At 34.0% G+C, this 13,121-nt stretch overlaps 3 protein-coding genes across 3 annotated transcripts in view; all 3 read left to right on the top strand.

Moving 5' to 3' along the window:
* Positions 1-830: 830 nt before the first annotated feature.
* Positions 831-1,722, top strand: LOC111691878 (fatty acid synthase-like). The gene is made up of 3 exons (XM_023455333.1): positions 831-1,013; positions 1,104-1,254; positions 1,316-1,722. The coding sequence occupies exons 1-3, from the start codon at positions 944-946 to the stop codon at positions 1,374-1,376; spliced, it is 282 nt and encodes a 93-aa protein (XP_023311101.1). The 5' UTR covers positions 831-943; the 3' UTR covers positions 1,377-1,722.
* Positions 1,723-2,380: 658 nt separating this feature from the next.
* Positions 2,381-7,037, top strand: LOC108908336 (zinc finger protein 510-like). Its single transcript, XM_018712368.1, has 6 exons — positions 2,381-2,564; positions 2,677-2,976; positions 3,031-3,299; positions 5,561-5,690; positions 6,342-6,628; positions 6,836-7,037. The coding sequence occupies exons 1-6, from the start codon at positions 2,448-2,450 to the stop codon at positions 7,035-7,037; spliced, it is 1,305 nt and encodes a 434-aa protein (XP_018567884.1). The 5' UTR covers positions 2,381-2,447.
* A 4,303-nt stretch (positions 7,038-11,340) lies between these two features.
* Positions 11,341-13,121, top strand: part of LOC108908335 (zinc finger Y-chromosomal protein-like) — a 36,031-nt gene continuing 34,250 nt past the window's right edge. The window contains exons 1-3 of the mRNA XM_023455327.1: positions 11,341-11,548; positions 11,639-11,938; positions 11,995-12,263. Of these exons, the coding sequence (XP_023311095.1) occupies positions 11,432-11,548; positions 11,639-11,938; positions 11,995-12,263 (686 nt within the window). The 5' untranslated portion in view covers positions 11,341-11,431. The remainder of the gene's footprint in view (positions 11,549-11,638; positions 11,939-11,994; positions 12,264-13,121) is intronic.

Below are 13,121 nucleotides of genomic sequence, written 5' to 3'. Positions count from 1 at the left end.
TGTATACCAAATTTCATTCATTTATCACAACGCGATTGAGAGATATTGCAAAAAAATGATTTCCATTCCTCCCTCTTCAATGGGTCCCTGTGCCCTTAGGAAGCATTTCCGGACCCATGTTCATATGAACTTTTTTACTTAGTTTTGATCATAGAATCGGCCTGTTCAGGATTGGCAGCTAATTATGAGACACCCTGTATTTGTATCGTGAAACATGTACTCTTGTTAACTGTCAAAGCCTGTAAAATTTCATTAAAATATTCTGAGCGGTTTCGGCAATATTTTTAAGTTTGCATTTTTTTATTAAAACTTTAACACCCTGTAGATCGGAAACTAAGCGTTTTCGGAATATGGTATATTAAGGAAATATATCACAAATCACTTGTACTATAACCTCCTGCAAGGAATGCATTGACTTACCAAACACCCTGTATAACTTTTATTCCTTAAATTTGTAGGTAATTTAATTTGCCTACAACATGAATGACTAATTTTCCAATATGTCGTCCAGATTTTCGTGAAAAAAAACACGTAAATTTGCCACTTATTTGCAGGGGTGCAATTTAGTATAAAGGTAAGCTGCGTTAAATCACCATATTTTTGGGTATCCTATCTCATAGTAATATAGTCTGAGATTCCTACACATGCCCCTGCTTTGCGTCAGGTTCTTATGCGAAACACCCTGTATCTTTAAGAAAATACCAAACCAATCACTGGAAATTAAAAACAAAAGTCATTTTTAACACAATCGTAGATAAATCATGAATGAAGATAACGATAGACATATTATCAATCCCGATATTTCGTTTAGGTGGGCATAGTTGCTGATATGCACGAAAATACCGGATCGGAGATCGTCGGGACCGTACCACAGTCCATTTTCAGTTGTCTCCAGGTTCTGGATACCTTTCTCACGCAAGGAAATGCTTCAGTAGTTTCTAGTATGGTAGCGGCACACAAGCAAGAAGCTCTATCAGTGGATAATATTGTGGATTCTGTTATTAACACCTTGGGTATGATAATGAAAAAAAAATAGTTGAATTTTGACTCGTTTGTGCTTGTCACGAAAAGTTTACTCACGTCCTCAAGTTCTCACCTTCCAGGTGTACGAGATGTAAAACAAGTCAGCTTCCAATCTACCTTAGCCGAGCTCGGTATGAATTCTCTCATAGCCATCGAGATGAAGCTAACTTTGCAGAGGGAGTTCGGAATATCCTTTTCTGCGAAGGATTTGAGGTCGATGACTTTGGCGAGGTAATATCTTTGAGAGGTGCAATACTGCATTAATTACTTACTCTCGTTTGTTTCTTTTTAGACTGAAAGAGATTCAGAAGGAAAAGAATGGGACAAGTCAAGTCGTTGAGAAGAACTGTTGAAGCCCACGTTCTACTAACATTTTTTTTTTCATTATTATAATACAAGCAATTTTGATATTTTCTGACGTATGGATAACGGTATACATTTTTTATTATTCGTGTCGAGCAGGTGTAGGCATAGAGAAAATAAACAGAAAGTGTTTCTAGTGACAACTAGTGTTTCTCTATAAATTACTATCAAGGCCAAGGTGCGATGCGACTCTACTGTTTTGAAGTGTAACCACAGCAAATTATATTTGCTGTGGTGTAACTTTGGGTTTAAGTTCAGGAAGCGGTTAGTAGATGTCTCTTTTTTTGTAATGTGATTAGGCGGTAAATTTAAAATTATATAAAGAAATTTATACTATAGCTGTGCTTTATTTTACATAAGACCTCAGTTAATCTCACTTAACTGAACTTACAATACAATAATCCGTGGCTGATTTATGATCAACTATTTATGCAAAACAACCAAGCATAATTTATTTAAGGCAAAAGTCAAATCAATGAGATTTGATTGCATAAACTCATATTTTCCTAATAAAAATATCGTGGCGTTTTTTTAATTGTTAGATGCTGAGGTTGATGATAATAACGTACCATAACTAATAAAAAATACTCATACTTACCTACACGACTGGCTTTACAAGATTTGCTATCGCGTGTGTTTCTAACTATTTTTAATGTAAGTTAAAAAGAAAAGAAAATTTTGTAATAAATTTTTGTTTATTTATTCTTGTATTTATTTGAATAAAAATGTGTTTTCACTACTTAATTATCGTTTGAGAAGGTGGCGCACGATGAAAATACACCCAACACATGCGCCGTATGAATTGCGCGAGTGACTATTACGTCCCTAGATAAAACCAATTACGTCTTTGGGAAGTAACTGGTTCACTCGAACCAGCACGAAGATCTAGCGTAATAAACCGGATCAATATTGTTTCGCCCATCTCTATCCAACTACCACAGAAGATTATTAATGTTCTGTGCTACTACGTTGCCTAGAGAAGGTTAGAAGTGAAGGTTTTATATTTTTGTTTTTTTGTGTCTGTGTTCTATTTACACGTGAAAGAAGATTGTTGCAAAGCAATGAGTGATGTTAAGGAAATTTCGTGTAGGCTTTGCCTTAAAAATATAACCGATGAAAGTTTTGAACTGATAGACAACAGTATCAGAGACATTCTAGATGTTCTTTTCCTAAAATTGGTAGGTTAGTGATTAGATCTTAGTAGTCTCAAGTGTAAAGCTGATTTTGGTATTTAATTGTTATTTTCTGTTACAGTTACTTACTTTCTGTTTATAGTTGCATATTTTTCAGAAATTTGATAACGAGAGCAAAGAGGTTATATGTAATGTTTGCAGAAGAAAGTTAAATATGGCGTCCGAATTCAAATCCACATGTCTGAATACCGATAACACAATTATGCATTATGCGGATAACGAAAAAATGTTACAGCTCAACCTAAGGGAAGTGTACATGCAGGAAAAGAAAAACGAGTTAGTTGATATTTCTTGCACTCAGAAAATATGTCGATTGTGTATGCACCTAGTAGAAAGTGAGTTTAGATGCATACATGAAGAGGAACTCGAAGCTATTGAGAAATTGACTCCAGAAATGGTATGAACGATATTAAATACTTGCATTTTATAATTTAACAAAACTGCTTTGTAGAATATAAATATCGTCAAAGATCCCGTTGTTTGTAAGCCATGCTTCTATTCTCTGTGCACTCACAACAGTTTCCTTAAAGATTGCTCAGAGGTAGAAGAAAAAATTAAAAGTATTTTTGATGGTTCAGCCACAGGAAGTCAAATAGATACGTCTCCACTTGATTTATTCGTTAAAACTGAAAAACTGGACAAGGAATTCGATATTAACGAGATGGAAATGTCGATCAAACCTGAATATGTGGACATAAAATCGGAAGTTGAGGAAAGGAGGTAAGAGAAGACTATTTTAATATTAATTTAAAAAATAGCAGCCCGTGGTTCTGATACTTCGTGATTACAGTAGACTCTCGATTAAGTCGGGGTAATAGACTAAGAGCCGGATAGGAAAATTTTCCTAATCATTTTAGGCACTGTAAGAGACTATGACTTAAATACTACAACTTAAAAGAGAACATTTGCGCACTATGCCGTCAATTCTCCATGGCACATGGGTTGTCAACAAAAAATCAAACTTTCCTATTTTGGGCCGGGTATACTAATTAAATAGAAATTGACGGCATTTCGACTCAAGACAGATATTAGAAAAATAAGACATAAACCTTATGCCGTACAAAAATAACGGTTCTGGAAAGAATAAAAAATTTTCATTTTCCAAATATTTTCATTAATGGAAAAATTTTAGAAAACTGTACGTTCCAAAAAATTGTGAGAAATGTACGGCACCGATTTTTACTTATGCTCTAAAAAGAATGAAAAATATAAGTGCTATACAAAATATTTGGCTAAAAAAAATTTATTACGTAATTGTGAGTGCTCTGAAGTTAACGCCATTTTTCTTTGGGTAAAAATCGTTATTTCCTGAACGGCATAAATTTCGGAAGCAAGTTATTCCACCTATAAGTCTTTATACAAAAGTGCTTTCTATAATTTTTACATTAGTGAAAATATTTTGAAAATAAAAAATTTGTATTCTTTCCAGAACATGTATTTTAACTGTGAAGTACATAATTATCAAGGAATCTCTGTTTTCGAGAATCTTAGACTCTTCATTTAATATCTGCTATGAAATTTTATATCCCCAATCTTTCAGGTGGTCTTGTATCTTTTTGTTACTCTAGGTCAGGGGTCGGCAAGTAATTTTAGGTGGGGTCTGGATACTTTTGTAAATTTTTAACGAGGTCCAGAAAAAAAATTTCATATTAATTACAAATTTTTTATTTTAATTTGGACTCAAATTTAATCTGCTTATTAACCATTAAGAACTCAAAACGCTCACACAATTGTAAAATATTAGAAAAAATGATCAGGTTGTCACTCAAACGTAAAAAAACATTTTTTAAATAATTTATTTAAGTAATTTATACTTTCAACAAATTTTTGGGAGTCCAGTATTTTACCTTCGGCGGTCCGGACTTGGACCGTGGTCCGCCAGTTGCCGACCCTGCACTAGGTACTCGAGCAAATGTTCGGTGCACTTGAGTGCTTGATTATGATCAATGGATGGCCTGGAATCCAATTCATCACTTGAAGATGTGGATGCATTATCATCAGAAAATTTGTCAAAAGATTTCGAGTTATTGTTTTGTACTTTCTTGACAATGTCTTCCTGTGACCGGATCTCTCTCGTAACCCGCTAACGCATCATCAGGAGGCACCCACTCCTCGATATTTTTGGTAACTGCTAAGTGCTCGCAGTTTTTGTGATAATGCTGCAAGTGGCACATTATACCCATTGTTGGAATCATCAGTCTCATCAAAATGGTATAAATTAACTGAAAGTTTCCTTCGCGGTTTTTGTAGCGTTTCTTGCTTTCTACGATTCCATGTTGTCGCTATGTCTTTAATACTGTCAAGCAATTTCGATTATTTTCAGAACTCCTTTAAATCCAAATTCGATTTTACAATTTTTTTTTTCTTTGGACTGAGAGCTGCCGAATGCCGTGGCGCTCTGGCAAATGTAACTAATTTACACTCACAATTTTTGATATCACGAGCGGTTTGCTCCCTGATGTTGTATTTATTTGCTAATGCTTTAACACTACATCCATTTTCAGGTTTCTCGATAATTTCTAACTTTTATTGAATCGTTTACGCTTAGTAGAAATTTTACGTAGGATATACATGTAATTATACGGACAACAAATGCAGCGCCACACTCTCAAAGTAGAACTGAAAACACTGCGTCATGCGTCGCTTAAGATCGCCGTTCATCACCATTTGTTTTGTTCATGTAGCACAGTAAATCCGCAAGTCTTGAAAAAGCCGTAATTATATAATGTTACTCAGTAACCCGATTAAGTAGTACCCGGATAGTCGCGAGTATACTGTAATTGTAATAATAAATTTATTAATAATGCTATTGCAGATTGTATTTAAATTATCTGTTTCTAACATTTTGTTTTTGGATTTATTGTATGACTTTATACATAACCTTAAATGCCGTTTTTGATAATTAAATTCATTATTAACCTGTAACCCCTTAAAATTTAAACCCGATTTTCAAATATACCCTGTATATGCAATTTTTTCAGCGGCACGCCACTTCAGAGTTCCGATATTGTACCATTCGAGGAGAGTGATTGTAAAGATGAAGAAGGATATGAAACTGAAAGTAAGAAATTGCTTCAAAAGCACCAGTTGAGGCGTAAAGATTCGTCGCAGGTTCAATTGTACACGTGTAAAGACTGCAATTACGAAACTAAATACAGCAATCATATGAAACAACACCAATTGAAGCATAAAGATCCTTCACAGGTTCGAATGTACAGGTGTAACGACTGCGATTATGAAACTAGATACAGGAAGCAAATGAAACGACACCAACTGAAGCATAAAGATCCTTCACAGGTTCAAATGTACAAGTGTAATGACTGTGATTACGAAACTAAATACAAGTATGCTGTCAAAAAGCACCAACTGAGGCATAAAGATCTTTCGTTGGTTCAAATGTACAGGTGTAACGACTGCAATTACGAAAGCAAATACAAGAGTGTTATGAAAAGGCACCAATCGACACATAAAGATCCTTCATTGCTTCAAATGTACAAGTGTAACGAATGCACTTACCAAACTAAATCGAGGGGTAATGTCAAACAGCATAAATTGCAACATAGAAAGCCCTCTCAGGTTCAAATGTACAAGTGTAACGAATGCAATTACGAAACTAAATACAAATATGTTATCAAAAAGCACCAACTGAAACATAAAGAGCCCTCGCAGGTTCAAATGTACAAGTGTAACGACTGCAATTACGAAACTATATACAAGAATAACATCAAAAGGCACCAACTGAAACATAAAGATTCTTCACAGGTTGAAAAGTACAGGTGTAACGACTGCAATTACGAAACTATATACAAGAATGCTTTTGAACAGCATAAACTGCAACATACAGTTCTTCTGCAGGTTCAAATGTACAAGTGTAACAACTGCAATTACGAAACCATATACGAACATGCTATCGAACAGCATCAACTGCAACATAAAGATCTTTCACAGGTTCAAATGTACAAGTGTAACGAATGCAACTACGAAACTAAATACAAGAATGTTATCGAACAGCATCAACTGCAACATAAAAAGCCCTCGCATGTTCAAATGTACAGGTGTAACGACTGCAATTACGAAAGTAAATACAAGTGTATGGTCAAAAAGCACCAACTGAAACATAAAGATCCTTCAGTGGTTCAAATGTACAAGTGTAACGACTGCGATTATGAAAGTAAATACAAGAATAACATCAAAAGGCACCAGCTGAAACATAAAGATCCTTCACAGGTTCAAAGGTACAGGTGTAACGACTGCAGTTACGAAACTAACTACGAGTGTATTATGAAACAGCACCAACTGAAGCATAAAGATCCTTCGGAGGTTCAAATATACAAGTGTAACGAGTGCAATTACCAAACTAAATACAAGAGGAATATGAAACCACACCAACTGAAGCATAAAACTAAAGACGGGAGCGGTATTGGATATCTCTTGTTGAAACAGGAAGAGTCTTTATAAATGCAAATGTACCGGTGTGTTTTGCTAACAACCGAGCATTAGGAGTCTTTGAGGAGACTTCAATTGATGCACAAAAAAAAATTCACAGGTGTGAATTATCACCCTTCATATTTTCACAAATAGAGGCAGGTTGAAACATGAAAACCTGACGAAACAGGCCAACAAGTGATATATTAAACGTGTACATTAATTTTAATCAGCGATATTGTCAACTGTGTAGAACATGTAATTAATTGTGTTACATTGGTTTCAATTTTTTTTTAAAGCGAGTGAATGTTCTGGTATGATTGTAAGCGGCGTGAAAGGCTTTACGTTTCAACGGTAACAAGGCGGGGTGAATGGTACCGACTGATAACTGTATGAATGTTCTAAACTGAGTACACACTACTCCTACTTTCCGATAACTCGGAAAGGTAAATGAGCATGCCAGGCACCTCTCTTTTGGAGTACAAATAGCTGCTCGTTGGTTTCCGCGCTGCCCTGAGGGTAGTAAAGCTGATCCTACTTTGCACCTACACAACACTGAGGATATTGAGATAAGTTAGGTAAGTAAAAACACTGTATACACTGTGTCCACCTAGTCCAATATCTAGGATAATTTAAAAAAACGTGATAATTTAAAATTTGAAAAATCGACTTTTTCAAATAGAACACCCTGTGTTTTATGATTTCATTAGATGCCTTTCTGTAGACCCTACAATTTTTTAATAGCTTTCCCTATACCTAAGTTGCGTAGTCTTTGCATTTTTATGTAAAATACCGAATTTGCGCCCGTTCCTTTGTCGGGAAAAATATAGTAAGTGTATTTATTTTTATTAAATTTATTAGTTGTCTAGCTACACTATTTAAAATAAAAATTAATAACTGAAAAATTTAGATATTTGAGTTTAATAAATAAATCTTTATGGAAAGTCACCATTTATTTGTAAATAAAATCAAAAAACCATAAAATCGCTACAAGTGATTGAGAATTAGCAAAATATGGGAAATGTTTGCTAGCAGCATGTATTTACAAAGCAAATAATCCAAATTTACAGAGATTCCCACTGTTTTGAAAATGTGAAAGGAAAGGTTTGAATGAACAGCAAATACGAGTTATGAAAAAACTACCAGGAGATATGAAAGTAACAACGATAATATTTAATTTAAAGTTGTGGCGTCTGCTGTTGAAAATACAAATATTAGTGCCAGGAAATTAATAGTAACCTTGGAGTTTTCAAAAGCTTGACAAATAAAATATTGAAGAAGTTTCATCCGTATCATATTGAAAATCAAGCACTGTTTACCATAGTTAGGAAAGTTATTAGTGAAATTGGAAATTAAAAAATTTGGATGAATAGAATTTTGAAAAATGAATACTCATAGTCGCAAGCCAACTTAAAATAAATGTTCAAACTGTCCACTGTTGTCTTCTACACAAAGCATTAATCTACGATGAAAATGAATGTGGACATTTCTTAACATTTGAGGCATTATAATTAGAAACTCGTTTTGAATCTTTTCTTTTAAGTCTTGAATATCCGTTGGTGGTACTTCGTATACTTGCTCCTTGATATAACCCCACAAGAAAAAGTCCAGACTATTTAAGTCGGGCGAACGTGAGGGCCAAGGAACTGGACCACCATGACCTAACCACTGGTTTGAATATATGCGATTTAGGTGTTCTCTAACCTGAAAGATAAATAGTTAATAGGAAAAGTATAATAACAATGAAATAATCACATTACAGCCACAGGAACGGGCCCAAATCCCGTATTTTACATAAAAATGGGATTTTTGCAAAAACTATGCAACAGGTATAGGGAAAGCTATTAAAAAATTGTTGGGTCTACGGAAAGGCATAAAACACAGGGTGTTCTATTTGAAAAAGTCGAGCTTTTTCAAATTTTAAATTATCAGGATTGGCACAATTTCCCCCCCGCCCCCTATATATCGCAGGTCAACTTTTGATGCGTTTTTTGAAAAAGTCATCTTCACTCTACAGTTACAAAAGTAATTTCTAGCTGTCATACAATCATAATTATGTCAACTACTAGAAGTGACGGAAAACTATCAATATTTTAATAGGGATCATAACACAAAGTTCCGTTAATTTTTCACGTAGAATTCGATAATGCCATAAAAAATATAGGCTTCCATTTACTTTACTCTTTACTGTTTTTACCTTTTCCAAATTTTTGAAAACCATGTACATTAAATTGAACAAATGACTATAATATTGTCAAAGGCTTCTGAACAAGCAAAAATTCTTATGAAGAATAATTTTTTTTGACAATTGAAATTTTGTATCCATTTCAAGATACAACCCACAACAAATTATAATTGAAATTTTACAGACCGAATCTGACCCTTGTGTACTATTTACATAGATATTATAAAAATGAGCAACTTCAATTTATTTATCAACCAACACGTGTTTGGTAAAATAGATACACTAATGTGCTTAAACCTTTCAAAAAACAATTTAAAAGAATATTCCTAAATTTATATAAGTAAAAATTTAACATTAGCCGTGTTATTCCTGCTCATGCTCGGAAAGAATAGCCTCATACGCAGGTGAGATCTTGATATGTCATCGCTATCATCCAAATTTAAACATTTAAATAAAGGGCTTATTTATTTGCCTATTATTTGGCGTATGTGACGTTACTACTATTAACACTCGGACTGGGCTCAAAATTTTTAAGTATAAAAAGTTCTACAACTTTTGCCTAAAAAATTTTTCTCGTAAAAAAAAACTGTTGCGAACTTTGGACGCCATTTTGCAAATGAAGCCCTAACATTCAGCTGGGGTAAAGTAGTTCTTTCAATTCCACGGAATTTTTCCTAATTTTTACGTTTCGTTACTGAACTGAAAAATCTAATTTGATTGAACTAATATAGATCAGGGGTTGTACTCTGTAATTTTCTTACAATGCTATATATAGCTATAGACACAAAAAAATATCACAAGATAAAGTGTAACTTTTACAGAAACATTTTTGTTTGATTTTTTGTGACATTTTAAGTAAATCTGAATAATATTTTTGTTATATTAACGACAAATACTAAAAAAAAACAGCAGGAGTCAGAGTCCATTTGCCAGAAAATGTTCAAATTATCGTAAATCTTAGTAATTGTAGATCTGATATCACGGCTTATCATAAGAAGCAAACTCAATATTAAAATCTTCATTATAGGTAACTATATGGAATGGTTTGAAATGGCAGTGATTTGAACTAATTTGTATGCAGAAATCACAGATGGCGCAAGCAATCAGCTCTGTTTCAATCTTCCCTATTCACTCTCACCCCCATGGTGTTGCTCCTAACGTATTTGATTTTAGAAATACATTCACGTCACTACTAGTTTTCAAAAATTTGAGATATTGGGTTGTTCGTTATGCAACCAGATATACACTATATACGTTAATTGGGTCTGTTCCATAAACCTCAAATCAATTGCAGAGATGCAGAGTAAGAGATCCAATGGCACAGAACATAAGAAAACGGATGCGTTTGGTCTGAATTATTGTCCAATCAGTAATTACATTGATATTTATACAATACCCAAACGCGATTCTGATTGGTTTTTAGTCTATAACAGACTACGAGCGATATGTAATTTTAAATATCCATGGTGAGACCGAGTACATCCTTTATCTAAGGTGAAAATGTACTAGATTTGATAGTAGGGTACTACTAGTAGGTAGGGTACTAGAGAGAGAGGGTAGTGTACTTTTTTGTATAAAAATGTACTAGCAAGAACATCACTGGTTAGTACTGTTGAGTAAAGTATTAACAGAAATGGTATCGATACTAAATTTACTTGGTATTGAAGGAAACATCGATGCTTGTTTCGCGAGACATTCCTAATTAGAGATGGGAAATTCGGCTCATTTTGTTGAACCGGCTTCGGATCCTCGTAGGGAGCCGACTCATTTGAGTCGAACTTGTCATAATTATTCCTTCCTTTTTTAGTACACTGCGACCTGTGTACCAGTAGGAGTGAACGCGCTGTGTTGCTCGCTAAATAGTATTTATTTGGCACACACATGAAATAATTTGTTTAACAGCTATGTATTATATTTATACAATGCTTTTTTGTCCATTACCTATTGGCGATAAGAAAAAATATGTAACAAAGACAATAAGGTGGCGCACGATGCAAATACACTCTACACCTGCACTGTCTGAATTGCGCGAGTGTGCGTGAACTGTTCACGATTTCGTCTTTGGTACGTAGAGCCGGTGTAGTGAGCCAACGCAGTGTTATATCTCCCATCTCTATTCCTAAACTATGCACTACGCAGCCGTAAGCGTAAGAAGCCAAGGTTAGATTAGAAGTGACGAAGTGACATCTTTATATTTTTGTATCTGTTCTATTTATATCTAAAAGAAGATTGTTGTACAGCAATGAGTGATGTTAAGGAAACGTCGTGTAGGCTTTGCCTTAAAAATATAACCGATGAAAATTTTGAAGTGGTAGACAACATTATCAGAGACATGCTAGATGTTCTTTTGCTGAAATTGGTGAGTCATTCAAATATTAGATTAGATCCTAACAGTCCCAAGTGTAAAGCAACTTTTAGCATTTAATTATTAATGTTGCACATTTTTCAGAAATTTGATAACGAGAAGAGAGAGGTTATATGTAAAGTATGTAGAAGAAAGTTAAGTATGGCGTCAGAATTTAAATCAACATGTATGAATACTGATAAGGCAATTATTCCTTATGTGGATAGCGAAAAAATGTTACAGCTCGACCTAAGAGAAGTGTACACGCAGGAAAAGAAAAGGGAGTTAGTTGATATTTCTTGCACTCGGAAAATATGTCGACTGTGTATGCACCCAGTAGAAAGTGAGGTTAGGTGCATACGTGAAGAGGAACTTGAAGCTATTGAGAAATTGGCTCCTGAAATGGTATGAACAATATTAAATACTTGCATATTTTGTAATTTAACGAAACCGCTTTGTAGAATATAAATATCATCAAAGATCCCGTTGTTTGTAAGCCATGCTTCGATTCTCTGTGTACCCATAACAGTTTCCTTAAAGATTGTTCAGAGTTAGAAGAAAAAATTAAAAGTAACTTTGATAGTTCAGCCACAGGAAGTCAAATAGATACGTCTTCACTTGATATATTCGTTAAGACTGAAAACCTGGATGAGGCATTTGATATTAACGATATGGAAATGTCCATCAAAGCTGAATATGTGGACATAAAATCGGAAGTTGAGGAAAGGAGGTAAGGGAAGACTATTTTAATAGCAATTTAAAAATATCAGCCTATGGTTCTGATACTTCGTGACTTATGTGATTGAATATGTACCATCCTATGATAAACTATCAAATTCTGAGTTTATATCAGTTATAAACGGTATCATATAAATTTTTAAACAGTCGTCAAGAGTTAGGTTAGCAAATTATTGGGAAAAAATGTAAGATCATTATAAAACAATCAATATGGCTTTAAATCAGATTTTGGTTCAACGAATGCTATACTAGATTTCATTCATTCATTAAATTTTTTCAACTTGGGACAGAAATCGCAATTTTCTTTGAACGAAGAGCATAGATCTCCCCGAGTTAATAAAAAAATTAGTGCCATAGACCACCTAGACTGGCTGTATCTAATTATTCCAATGCACGAGTACCACTGAATGAAAATTGCGGGGAAGTGGAGTGTGCAAGGTAATCTGAACACGCATACTTAGAACAGGTCCAGATTAAGTAATAATAAGTTTATTTACAAAACGACATAATACAAATAATGCTAGAGATTATTAAAATTGATAATAAATAACAATAAACAATTAAAATATAAGTAAATATACTGGAAAAAAGTCACTGAAGCAGTTCTGCTACCGCTTGTGTGTGACTAGTAAAACGATTTAAAATTGCCATGTTGTATACTATGCACATTTAATCTCAAAACTTACAGTAGTACCACACAATACATATATACATATATTTCTAATACCCAACGCCCAACATTACATCACAATGAATTATCTACTTATCATTATTTTAAAAGAGCTTCAAGGTAAAAAAAACTAAACTTCATTTCTATTGCTGACAATATTGTGAAAAATACATCTGTCTG

The sequence above is a fragment of the Anoplophora glabripennis genome, unplaced genomic scaffold (assembly GCF_000390285.2).
Source record: "Anoplophora glabripennis isolate ALB-LARVAE unplaced genomic scaffold, Agla_2.0 scaffold510, whole genome shotgun sequence".
NCBI lineage: Eukaryota > Metazoa > Arthropoda > Insecta > Coleoptera > Cerambycidae > Anoplophora > Anoplophora glabripennis.
The sequence above is the reverse complement of the archived record's forward strand: the minus strand, read 5'-3'. Positions and strand labels throughout refer to the sequence as shown.